The 13,585-nt window shown below is 38.9% G+C and overlaps 2 protein-coding genes across 2 annotated transcripts; one reads left to right on the top strand and one right to left on the bottom strand.

Moving 5' to 3' along the window:
• Positions 1-2,060: 2,060 nt before the first annotated feature.
• LOC122666316 lies at positions 2,061-4,715 on the bottom strand. The gene is made up of 3 exons (XM_043862515.1): positions 4,505-4,715; positions 2,537-2,801; positions 2,061-2,418 (listed from the first exon to the last, which is right to left on the bottom strand). Exons 1-3 carry the CDS (start codon positions 4,713-4,715, stop codon positions 2,070-2,072), a joined length of 825 nt encoding a protein of 274 aa, XP_043718450.1. The 3' UTR covers positions 2,061-2,069.
• A 6,729-nt stretch (positions 4,716-11,444) lies between these two features.
• LOC122665983 lies at positions 11,445-12,155 on the top strand. The gene has a single exon (XM_043862100.1). It carries the CDS (start codon positions 11,445-11,447, stop codon positions 12,153-12,155), a length of 711 nt encoding a protein of 236 aa, XP_043718035.1.
• Positions 12,156-13,585: the final 1,430 nt, after the last annotated feature.

Genomic DNA, 13,585 nt, shown 5'->3' with positions numbered 1-13,585 from the left:
GCATAAAAATGATCAATCCCGAAGAAATGTGAGGCCATGTTTATCTGAAAAAATCATAGAAATCGACATCGAGCTTCACAAGCACCATTTTGACTACAGCCTACAATATGTTAAACAAAATCTCCATTTTGTCAATGGACCTTCCCAACAAATTGACATATTCAAGGCTCTATTCGACATTTCACATGAAATCAATCAACAGATTAATTTGTTGACCGTGTAGTTGTTGAATCGAGATCTTTTTGTCAATTCTTCTTAGTATGTCATTGGTGCCGCTTTGGCTAGTTCATCTCTAAACCAACCTAGTTTCAAGTGTAACTGGGCTAGGCCAAGCGTGTCTAGTACACTTCTAATACCTTGAAATGCGTATAACTTAGACTACAAATGTCCAAGTTAGACAATTCAAAATGTATGTTTTTACATATTTCACATATTTTCCTTTGGTATAAGAATCATGGACTATACTGACCATCAAAGACTGTCTTCAGTGCAAACCCTAATCATCAAAATGGAATATTCTCCCAAACAAGGGATAATCGGACGTAATCCCATACCAAATATGAATATGACAATATAATCCATCAATTGGACATGTCGGCAACTCTTCGAATTGAGACAATATTTCTCATCAGATTTCCTCTTCAAGGGCATTTCAGTCATTTTTCATGGACGGTTTAAGAACGTGTCAAAGACTGTGGGAAACTCCCAAAATCTACCGATACACGACCACACCTCAAGGGATGCTCATCATCATCAAAGTAGCCCCCAAGGTGACAAAATGAAGTGTCTACACCGATGCCCTTGCTTCGCATGCATTTAATATTGGTATTCTATTGGGTGGGATTCCACTCTCCCCTATTTCTTATCCCATTTTTTGTACTCAAGAGTACTGTAATTCTTTTTTCTTTTTTTTCGGATGCTCCAACGTGTGCTTCAACCGGTGTATACAAGATCAATTTCAATTGAAAAATACACTTTTTGGTTGTATTGGGTAATCTTTATCAGTTCCATTTTGGTATCGGTTCCTCTTTCCTCCCACTTTCATCCTTCATTTTTCATTTTCCATTCTCACTTTTTTTATTTCATTTTTTGCATTCCTTTTACTTTCCTTTCCCTTTGTGTGGATCTCTGTTTTACTTTTCTTTTTTTAAATGGATCCATGTAGACAACCCCATTTAGTTGGGTCCATTGGGATAAGGCTGAGTTTGTTGTTGTCATTGTATTGGTATCGGACTCTAACGATATTGATACATATCGATCAATTTTGAACACTACATGTAGCAGATTTTTAGGACCATTCAGGTAAGGCTCCCTGAGGTGACCATGTAGGAAACTCTTTGCCCTTACTAAATATCCCTAAATGCTTCCTATTAATGGAATTAGTTGCTTAATTTACTGTGGCGATACATTGATCATCCAATTTAGTTGGTTGCTGAGTGTTGGAACCCTGAAGGATTGTACCTGGACCTGATAATGTATCAAGTTTGTTACACACAGCATAAATCCAGTAGCAGTTGGAACCATAGTCTGAAATGATAGCAGGATGACCTGTAAATCCAGAGGGCCACACCAGATTAGACCAGATCTGGAGGCTAATGGTTCTTGATTTACATGTCTATGATCAGACATTGGTTTTTGTTCAAACTGATGGTATTACTGGAACAGGATTCCTAAATTTGAAGCCCAGTTGGGTTTTTGAGATGAACCGAGGAACAACCCTTTAAATTAATCCAAACCAGAACCCAATTTTTAGCAAGGGAGAGTGATCTTTGAGCTGAAGGAGTGGGGAGCCAGCCAATGAAAAAGGGGGCAAATGGTTTGATAATTTAAGGGGAGGAGAGAGAGAGAGGGAAAGAAAACTTATATAGCCGGGATCCGGATCGGTCCAGTCAAGATTGGTGAGAAATCGGATGGAATCAGCTAAAACATAACCCAACCTTAGTTTTTGTACAAGTATCTGAATTGTCCACATGGCAGATATTTGAGAAGCAATCAAAGCCCTTCATGAATAACAATAGAAAGATTACATTGGTCCGTGTTGAATGGACCAGAAAATACTCCTGCCTTGTTTAACTCCTGTGGCGATGTTTAGATTTCTTCTCTTTCTTATTCTTCTTCTTTTTCCTCCTATACTTGGTCTCCTCTGCTCTGTGCTTGGAATGCCGCTTTTTTGAGCTGCTGCTCACCAGATCGACCTTCTTCACCTTTGAGCTGTCCCTATCAATCTCATCCTTGGAGGAGTTACGAGACTTCAGTGAAGGAGGCTTCTCTGGTCCAAGAACACGCTGTTCCCATTCTTCCTTCACCCTGACATCAGGTCTCACCAAAAGCTTGTCCTTTGAGTCCAGAGATGAAGGTGGAGGGTACGGGCCCGTTTCATCCATCCTTGACCCTACAGCACCTCTACCACGCTTCACCCTGCCATCAGTGAAAGTTTTAAGGAAACTTTCAAATCATTTAAAACCCCCCTCCCCCAAAAAAAATAAAATACATAAAAGACATCAACAGTATACGACTACAAGAGCTTGGTAATTACCTTGAGTGTAGAAATTCTTCAACCTCTTCATCCCGCAGGCCACCTTCACTTGAGTAGCAATCTCCAAACTCTCTTTTGCTTGATGTGCATACATCAGCAGCACTTCTTCCAGTTTCCCTGCATGTCCTATTTCCAGTGGTGTCATCGTGGTGCTCATGTCTCCTACTTGTGCCCTCATCTCTTGATCTCTCTTTCAGCCTATCATCCAGTTGCAGTTCTTTCTGTCGGACTCGCCACATTTCATTCATTTCTACAGCTCGATTTGCTGAAGAAATCCAGAGTACAAAATAAGCAACCAAGAAAGTAGGGACTAAAAGAGGGGGAAAGGAAAAAGTGCATTGGCAAACATATTACAGCTACCAACCCCATCATGGACAGTGGGTCCTCACTCCACCAATCAGTGGAATGGACTCATCAGTCCATTCTTAGGTGAACAGAAGCAAAGAGAGATTCCAGTGACTGGAAATTGCTAGCCATCCAAGTTATGAACCTCAATTGCCAGTTACTTCTGTTAACATCCTTAAAGCACTTCATGAGACAATTAACAGAATTGTTCACCGATTGATATTCCATATCAACTAGAGTCATAGTTGTCAAGGGGCCAAGGCAAGCCTAGGCGATCAAAGCATGCAAATAAAAGGGGAGGGGGTTAGATGTAAATTATAAGCCTTTGACCTTTTAGATGTAATTTTTAGGGGGGATATACGTAAAATCTTACTTCTCCAGTGGTTGCAGTGGGACAGGTAGGTAGTTCTTCTTATTCTTCTTCTGGCAGTTGCAGCAGTGGCTGCCGCTGCAACTCTTGCAGCAGTGCCAGCTTCTTCTCCTTTTTCCTCTTTTTTCTTCACCCTTCTCTTTTCCTCTCTTTTCCCCCGCTTTTCTCTCCCCTCCCCCCTTCACCCTTTTCCGATGGATTTTCGGACCTAGGCACCTAGACAACCTGGCAGCCAGTTGCCCAGGTCCTGGAAAACTGCTTTGGCACCTTAGTGTCGCCTAAGCATCTCTTAGGAAGTGCCTTGCCAACTATGACTAAAGTGGTTCACAACAATTCATGCATAGGACATAACGACTGCATCAGTACATGGCAATGATACCCTTTTTTAGGTTACCCACTGCTGCTTCTATTCTTTGTTGCTCTTTTATTCCATCTGGATCTCATTTATTGCCACATAAAACAGTAGTAAATAAAGTAAATAATGTAAATATGCTTTTACAGTTCTGTTTCCTCAGACATTCTCCAAAGAATTTTTAAAAAAAAAAAACAAAGTAAATAATTCACAATGGAAAATGGCACTTCTATCTCCAAAAGGCAAAGTGTTTTATGTCCAAACCAGCCATAAACCAATTATGCCCTCAGTGTGCAAGTATTATGCATGGACCCTACACTTCTACCTTCACTTTTATGCCTTGCAAACCAATGCATGCGAAAATTATCAGTATCATATTCTCTGTTGCAAAATATACATTTTTACCCTAACCATCCCTCTAAAAGCAAGAAGGTACACTCATAGTTCAAGAACTCGCGAGATCTCGCCGATATCTCGCCGAGTTTCTCGGTTTTTGGAAAAGCCGAGACGATACTGCCTGCGAGTCTCAAAAGTGCAATATCTCAGCGAGATCTCGGATCTCGGTTTCAACCCATTTTTTTAACCCACCTACCACTTAAAGACCTCACCGAACTCGATAGAACTCGACATATCTCAGCAAGATCTCGGCGAGATCTCAGATCTCGGGTCCAAATCTCGGGTTGAACCAAAGCTGAGGCTTCGAGTTGGAAAAAAAAAATGCACCAACTCGGTGAGATCTTGACTTGTCTCGGTTTTTCCAAGAGCCGAGTTGGTACCGAGACCCGAGTTTTAGTACCTTGGGTACACTTTCTTTTTCTCTCAAATGAACATGTCACTAGGGCGCCACACACAATTTACCAGCATTAAGAAATAGGAGTACAAATTTGGTTTAGACACTAACCTTGCTGCACCCCACGAACAGTTGCTGTAAGGAAACGTGAATTTGGCCGACCCCTAACTTGGGGTTGACGTAGATAGACATGCACACCATCTTTTTCAGATTGCGCCCGCAACTCTGCTGCCTGTTTCATGAGTATCGCAGCAATTCGGTTCTCTGTCTCAAGATCCATTGGACCTGCTAGATAACCAAAACATCTTAAGCATTCAAGCATGACATACTGCAGCCTCAATTCTAAAGAAGTGAATACAAAATGAATAAAAATGATGGAAAGTATTGTACATACAACTGTGATACTAAATCACATATTTTAGTTGATCCAAGTCTAGGACTACAGTTTCATCCCATCCATGCATATGAGTTCTGAACATAGGATTGCATGTTATGAATTTTTTATTAAGTGTGACTCCAAGTTTTATTATATTGCACTCTTCCTTTTCATTCGGTCAACTTCTGTTCTTGGTTTTTATCAATATACCATCCATGTGTATAAAATAATCTTTGGCTGTAACTTTTAACATTGTTAAATTAGTGGCAACATAAACTCAAGCGAATTCCAAGCTTGGTCAATCCCAGATGGAATCAGCTAGGTTCAGGAATTCAGGGGTTGCTAGGACTGCAGGTTTGATTTAGATCCTAAACATTCAGGTGCTGATGAAGCTCCATTCAATAAAACATAACAAAATTTGACAACCTACTGAGTATTGAATTCTCAGGTGCTCAGGTGTTAAAGGGACACTTCCCTGTGGAAGACAACCTACTGAGTATTGAATTCTCAGGTCAGACTATTCAAACCATGTTTGGTTGACCGTTGACCACAAAAGATATTGGAGAAATTAACCCCATGCAATATTTACCAAATCTAGATGTCCTTAACCTGGAGAAAAGTAACGATCTTTTTGTTTTTGGAGCGCTTGGCATGTCTGTGTGAAAAAGGTGGAGAAAGTATGAATATCACACTTGCTTAAAGTTCAGAGAACTTCTGTAACATATTTATTTAGCATGCATTGCTCGAACCACAAGTAAAGTAAATCACTTGTGGTTGCAGTCATTGACTAATAAATTTATTATGCATGTATTCTTCACTTGTGTATGAAACAAGAGTTCAACCCAGAGAGTGAAGCTACTTGTGTATGAAATAAGAGTTCAACCCAGAGAGTGAAGCTACTTTGCAATTCTGATACATCAAGGTCATATGAGGAAAAACAAAACAGAGAAGTAAAAGAATAAAATCACTGACCAAACTTTGTAACTCTAACTACTACCAAGATCCTATTGAAAGAACAAAGAGTGAAAATCACTACAGAACCCTCAGGGTTCAAGCAAAGGCCACAGGGACAATGAGACCAATGAATAGGAAAAAGTGCAGCACCAGTCATAAGAAAACCAAAGAAAAGACCCAGTAGTAAAAACAAAAATTCATAACCAACCCCAAGCCAGGTGCACAGAAGAACCACAGAAATCAAATGGACCAGCATATATTACCGATAAAAGCAATACAGGCAATGAAGCTCAAGGGACAACTCAAGATATACCTCCGTCCCGGTGAACACCAAGCAGAATGTACTCCAAGTAGTATTAAGGCCTGATTTGGTATGATTTCTATTTCAATTTTGAATTGATTTCTTGAAATAGTCAACAAATAGATTTTTGGTCAAGAAATTGAAATTGTTTTGGTTGCATCAATCTGAAATATTTTAAGAATTAGAAATCCATTTGGTAATTCAAATTCTAAGAATAGATTCTCTAGTTGGAGAGAGTTCCCAACACCTCCAGTGTGGAGGAATCACCCATGCCACACCATATAAATGGTGGCATGGGAAATGGTATCACCCACATGGGATCCGCACGGTCAAGGAAGGAGAGTGAAAATAATAAAATACCCAGGTGAAATGGCGTACAATACATGATAAAAAATTTGGTTCAATTACTTGATAGTTCTTAAACTATGGATAATTTTTAAACTTCGAGATAACATAAGACCTCCCAATCTGCAAGGGAGGGGGAAAATATAAGAAGATATGTAATACAAAACATGGATTCAAGGACCTCCTTAGGGAGGGAAAAAACAAGGAATGGGAGCAAAAGTTTAAGAAAAAATATAGATCGATTACAAGTTCAAACTTCCAGAAAACCTTCTCCAATCGCAGATATTCCATATAAAGGAAGAGAACACCCACTGCAATGTACTTATGCCAAGATGGTAACCCTAAGTTAGTATTAATGAACAGAATTAATCAGGAAAGCAAGCTTAAGAGACTTACTGCTCAACCAAGAATGAATGCAGTTGTAGCACCAATTAAATCAGTAACAAAACCAATGGTAACCCAAAGAGATAACCCCCCCCCCCCCAAACCCAAGCTGGAACAGTAAGAAAATATATCCCACTATAAACAATCAAATGCAAACCACAGAAACTCAAGTTTACTGAGTTGAAGATTACAAATTAAACAATATATACAGGAACAATCAAATATGGATATTGCATAACATAAACAGGGTAAAACTCTGAAAACTAAGAAGAGGTAAACAAAAATAAAGATGAAGAGAAAGAACAAACAATAGTTGGACATTCAAAGATATAACAAAAACAAAAGTAAATGGACCATACTGCTCAGAAAATGGCAAACGAAAGTGTTACATTTGTACAAGGTATTGACAAACGAATGCTAAGTTGGGGAACACTCTCAATCACAGTCATAATATTAGACTCGGTATGGATTATTTCATCTTCAACCTTCTTCAGGGACATTCCAAGTAGTTTGTTATTTCATCTCTTAGGCCTGGTTTGTTATTATAACATGTCAGTTGTTAGTCTTAAACCCGTTGTGGGACAAACAATGCTTTGGTTTTCCCATTGATATACAAATCACAGTAATAAATAGGGGTTCTCATGTGCTCAAAATCAACTTTATTGAATTACAACAACCACGTCTCCATAGATCTCATTTATAAAAAAAAGAACATGCACCCATAGAACCCTTTCTCTCCCCCCTTAACCTGCTGATCGATCCACCATTCATGTTGATTAGCAATGGTGCTCTTCAATTTGAGTTCAATATGGATTAGGTGCTTAAGTTATATTCGGTAATAAAGTGACTAAAAGAGCGGGTTTGGTGAGTACATTTTTTTATTACATAAAAATTTTTGAGATAAGATGGATAAGAAGAACAAAGAGACCGTTGAATACCCCTGTCAAATTGCAGGAGCTTTTTCTGTGCAATTGGCTAACCATTTTCAGTGAGGTCCACAGGAAGAGAGAATAAAAAGAGAGATTGCAAGGGAAATCCGGTGATGGGTGTTCCCCAAATTTAAAAAAAAAATACTACAAATCCTCACCGGAGAGAGAGAGAGAGAGACAGAGATGTTCATACATTCACGTTAACCAAAGAGAGCACGAGTGAGTGTGAACAAGAGCGAGAGAGTAGTTGGTGAGGTCATTGTTCATCTTCATCGTTATAACCAGAGAGAAGTAGAGAACGAAAGGAGTAAAAGCCTCACTGTATACCCAAAAAGAGCCATTGTTATAAAGTTTATTGAAATGGCTATTTTGTCCATTAAAAAACTGTTGTTTACCACGTGCCCATTAAAGAACAGCGCTAAATAGAATGGAATGTAATTTCAATTTTGAAATTGAAAGGACTCATTACCTATTTCAGAATTTCTATTCCATATGATTTCTCTTTCACTGAAATAAGGTGCAAAAATCAAACCAAACAATTTCTGAAATAGAAATCACCCCACGAAATTGAAATAGAAATCAAACCAAATCAGCCCTAAGTTCATTTCTTTCCTCTTTCCAAAATCAAATTAGAATCCCCTTAGTTCATATTTTTTCATCGTTCTTCTACCTAAATTATTTTGGTAGGCAACAAATTTTATTAAGAACAAAGGAATGCATTTATGAAAACCTAAAACAAGTAATGAAAAATCGCCAACCCAAAATACTCCATAGCGATTCTTACCCAAAATGAGAGGGGGGGGGAATCGACTTGTAATCCATTTTCGATATATCCAAAATATAATTTATACTAGTTTATACAGAAATTCCCCTCACCCCTTCAAAATCCGAAGATACACAAAAATTTAAACTCAATTGCACAATATGAAACAGAACATATCCGAGGCAACAAACATTCCATATAAAAATTGTGAAGATTCCTCCTTGTTCATATTCAACCCCCTTTCATCAGAAATTACCCATTCCAATAATTTCCTAACTTCTTTCAAGACTCTGGACGAGGTCATGTATAAGCGTCTCTTGCTGTTCCCAATCTATGATTTCCAAAGACTGAAAAACACCATGCATATGCGGATCACCTCCAGGAAACGTAATATTAAATATATTATGTACCTTCACTGTAACAAGTACAATCTTCACAACATTTAGATTAGAATCCAAACCCTGTTCCTCAATTTTGTGTTGGGCAAAATGATATTGATGCGAGAGCTTGGGCAGCAGAAGATCTTAGCCTTCATATCCAAAACTATTGATATGAGAGCAAACGTTTCTGTTTGGGGTAAATAGATTTTTTTTCCTTCTTTTTATCTTAAAACTCTTATTTCTCTTTCATTATTTCATAGTATTCATCAATCCATTTGGTTTTCTGCGTTATCAGTGAATTTGTTTCTGGTTATTGGCTTCTGCTTATATCTTTTTTTTTTTTTTTTGGGGGGGTGGGGGGGAAAGAGAGAAGAAGAAATAGAAGGAAAAAATAAAGAATTACAGAACGAAACAGGGAAGTAGAGAAGGAAAGAAAAGGGGGACAAAAGACAGATTTACAAACCAAAACAGGGAAACAGAGAAGAGAAGAAGAAAACTTACCTGTGGAATCGGTGGAGTCGCAGGAATCTCCGTCGATCAGTGGAGTCGCGGGAGTTGCCGCCGGTCGTCAATTGGAGTCGCAGGAGGGAGAAGGGTTTGAGGATCGAGCAGTTCAGCCCTTAGTTAGTAAGTTCGGGAACGGCAATTGAACTGGAACGGATACGTACGGCAATTAAACGGATTAGATGGCAATAATAATTTTCAAAAATCCGGCGTAATAAAATGCATACGGCAATAATACGATATGTGTTTAATACGTGTTTAGTACGGCCATTCTATAAGCAAAAATACGGGCATATATTCACTATGTCATAGATATTCACCACCTAATAAACAAAATAATAGCATATACACAATGAATTTATTTTTGAGGGCCCAAAAGAAATACATTTATTTTTATCATTTAGGCAAGTAAAGAAGAAATACATTTATTTCTTTTAGTTGGGTAGGGATATGCTAATTTCTGTTATGCTATTGTTCCTTTCTTTTTAAAATATTTTACATTTCGTTTCATATTTTTCCATTGAACCAGGTGGAGAAAAAAGGATTTCAGCAGAAGAAGAGGAGAAATAGTGAGGAAATAATGTTATAGAATATGGCCATCAGGAGAAAAATAAAGGGGAAAGGATGGCTGGGGTTTGGAACAGACCAAAAACAAATCAAAGAACTGCTTAGCTGTGTTAAAGAATAATTGACTCTATGGAAGCAGACAAAGTTACTCTCTGTTCTTGAATGAACAAACCCTGAAACCACCCATTTCAGAAAGAGGGGCAGAAGCTCAGATCAATTCAGAATATTCGTTCCTTCATATCAACAATCAATAAATGTAACACAAAACCCAGATTGGTTATTAGAAGTAATACAGATAAATAGAGCGCAATGCCCAGGAAAGGAAGGGAAACAGGGGAAAGAACATAAATATTTTCTCTCTTCTCCGTCTGGTAGTAATTCAAAACTGTCAATTAATCAGGACAGAACCCACCAAAATCTGACTAAACTGAGAGAAAGAGAGAGTAAAAACCAAATGATGAAACAAGATAAGAATAGAAAACCTAAATCTATGTAGATTACCAGAACATGTCTTCTGGGTTGTGAGCTTATAAATCAAAACCATGATTCCCAGTGCATGGATCTTCATGCTCAGGATTAGTTTTACCAAATCTGATAATTAAGATAACAATCATAAAATAAAGGTTGAGATTTGAGACCTGCAAACGCCGCTGCAACCGAATGGAGACGGAGAAGAAGAGGAGGAACACAGCCGTCGGCCTTGAAGATTGAGAAGAGAAGCAGAGCCGTCGCCAGAGCCGTCGCCGTTGAGGATTTGAGCCTTGTAGGAAGATTCTCCGGTGGCCGTTAAACGGAGATGGAGAAGATGATTGGGGATTGGGGGCAAGTGGGCAACGACTGCTAGGGTTCGAAGAGAATGGGAAACGAAGAGAATGCATTTTTTTCACTTTTGCATTTTTTCTTGTTTTAGACTTTAGTTTTGGTTTTTTAATTAGGTTTAAAAAGTATTAAATCCGTTTAATTCGTATTTATAGTTTTATACGCGATTAATACTCTAGTACATACTCGACGGTGTACTCTCTTATTGTGGAAGGCTCTCACTGGTCCGGGGACATTGATGATCCTTGTATTCGAGATCGTTAGCCCGAAATTTCCTATGCCCGGATCCATAGTAGGATTGCCTCAGATACAGTGGTGTGGTGTGCGACCTTAGGGGGGTTCTTTTCCTTGAAGACAGCCTGGGATGCTATTAGAATCCATAGAGATCCGGTAGCTTGGGCTAAGCTGGTCTGGTCTTGCAACACTCAGCCCCGGTTTTCGTTTATTGTTTGGCTTGCTGTCTTGGACAGACTTACTACTAAATGTAGGCTCGCCTCCTGGGGTCTAACGGTGGACATCACTTGTCCTCTCTGCAACTCAGGTAGTGACTGTCTTGACCATCTCTTCTTCTAATGCCCTTACTCCAATCGGCTTTGGTCTGAGATCCAGCATTTGAATGGTTTTGCTGCTGTTTCCCTGCCCTCCTGGGCGGAAGTGGTGTTCTGGACCACTAAACACTACACGGGTCACTCCCTCGTTAATGACATTCGGTGCTTTAGGTTTGGCTCGATGATCTATCGTATTTGGCTGGAAAGAAACAACAGGTTATTCCAACAACAGAAGACTACTCCAACTGAGGGGGTGCTCCAGCAGATTATTCAGGATACTAGATGCAGATTCGATGGCTCGGTGACCCCAGTTTCAGACACAAGCTGCGCTCGTGACTTTTTCCATCGGTGGAAGATCAAAGTGATGTATTCTATGAGGAAGACCTCCTTGCATTCGTGGCTTTGTCCCCCTTCCAGCAGCATTGCGATTAATTGCGATGGTTCTGTTAAAAATAATATGGGTGGCTATGGTACCATTGCTCGTGACCATATGGGAAGGGTTCGATTTGCTGTGGCTGGTGGCTCTAGGACTTCCAATGTCCTTCGCATGGAACTGAGGGCCATTCGTTGTGGCCTTGAGAAGGCGTGCTCTGCGGGCTATCCTCGTGTCCATATTCGTTCGGATTCTCTATGTGCCATCCAAATGGTTAAGAACATTTTTCACACTCCTTGGCATTGCATGGATCTTGTGGATGACATTCTAAACCTTAAGGAGAGATTCCATTGCTGTACTTTTACCCACGTGATGCGGGAAGCAAATTACTGTGCAGATTATTTGGCTAGTTTCATACGTGCTAACCAAGAGCTTTCCTTTAGTACTGAGTGCCTCCCCTTGGCTCTTTACCACCTTGTCAGGGAAGATGCTAGAGGGAGAAAATACCAAAGACTGTAATTATTTTAGTCTAATTCTTTTTATATAAAAGCTCTTTTCCCCCCCCAAAAAAAAAAAACGCATTTTTTAGTAAAAGCACAAATATATATGTTATAATATGTTTTTTTTATTTAAACATTCAAATACACATTTAATACGTGTATAATACGTGAACTTACTAACTAAGGTTCAGCCCTCTCTGTTCAGTTTCTCCCTTTTTACTTAACTATTTCCACTGATCCCATGCATTTCAGTGCGTGGAAACTTTATACACAAGCAAATAAAAAAGTCAAAAAAGGAATCGATTTAAGACAAGATTCTTTGGAGCGAGATCCTCTCCAGTTCGTTCTAAAAGACCAAAAAAATGAACCAACAACCCAAACACATTTTCATGTTTTTTGCTCTCAAAGAACGGAAGAACAGCAAAGAACAGCGTTCGAACCATTACCAAACGTAACCTAAGACCTACTCTAACACCATAGGTCGCCTAAGAGCAATTCCTTGAATCGAATTGAAACAAATCGACCTGAACCCATTTGAGAACCCAGATCAAACCGGACAGGATACTAAGAAGTCTACTTATTTATAGGGAAAAAGAACTTTGTCCGGGAGTGTGGCTTACGCCAACAATCCCATGAGTCTATCTCTCTTAGGCCACGTTTGGTAAATGTCTGAACAAAGAACACCCGTTCTTGACTAGAAACGTTCTTTGACGTTTCTGGTCTAGAACGGCATTTTGAGACCGACAATGACCGTTTGGTAACGGTCTCAATAACGCCATTCAGGACGAAAATGGTGTTTGGTATAATCTGTTTTTCCCTATTTGATATTATTTACAATAATGCCATTTCCTTCTAAATTATACCAAATAATACTTGTAAAATCATTTTCTCTCTTACCAACTTTAACATAAAATTAAAATATCTTATTAACATAACTAAAGTAATTATAAAAATATGTCAAATTTCAAATATGCCATTAAAAATTGGGTTCTTGTGTGGATTAGTGCCATAATTGACTATGCTATGAACATTTGAATAAACACCATCCCCTTAGAACATGCTCATGTTCCAAGTGCTCTACCAATTTGAGCTAAAGACCTATCAAGTAGAGATCCAAAACAAAAAATACAGCAAAAAAAAATCACAATAGCATAAATCTTTACATGAGGAATGCAATGAGCAAAGGTCTAAAATAGAAATACATCAAGTTATAGTTGGTGGGTGGAAGAATGGAAGGACTTAAAATACCAGTTAACCCAAATCTCTTATCAGTTCCCAAGGAATCTAAGTGGTGAAAGTAGTACCTTTGCTCTTCCTGGGAAATGAGTGCAAGCAAGAACAATAATGCCTCATTTTGTGTACATAGCTTGTGTAAATAATTTTTGTTCCATTTCTGTTGCTTTTTCTTCTACTGAAAGATGTTATGTTGCTACTTTATCTCTGTTAGCA

This window comes from Telopea speciosissima, chromosome 6 (assembly GCF_018873765.1).
Source record: "Telopea speciosissima isolate NSW1024214 ecotype Mountain lineage chromosome 6, Tspe_v1, whole genome shotgun sequence".
Taxonomy (NCBI): Eukaryota; Viridiplantae; Streptophyta; class Magnoliopsida; order Proteales; family Proteaceae; genus Telopea; species Telopea speciosissima.
This window is presented reverse-complemented; position numbering and strand designations above follow the sequence as displayed.

Excerpts from the sequence above, each read along its gene's own strand:
- LOC122666316 (XM_043862515.1), bottom strand. The coding sequence starts at position 4,715 with ATGCTTGAATGCTTAAGATGTTTTGGTTATCTAGCAGGTCCAATGGAT. Across the intron at positions 2,802-4,504 it reads TGTTCGTGGGGTGCAGCAAG|CAAATCGAGCTGTAGAAATG; the intron begins GTTAGTGTCTAA and ends GGATTTCTTCAG. Across the intron at positions 2,419-2,536 it reads GAAGAATTTCTACACTCAAG|GGTGAAGCGTGGTAGAGGTG; the intron begins GTAATTACCAAG and ends CACTGATGGCAG.
- LOC122665983 (XM_043862100.1), top strand. The coding sequence starts at position 11,445 with ATGATCTATCGTATTTGGCTGGAAAGAAACAACAGGTTATTCCAACAA.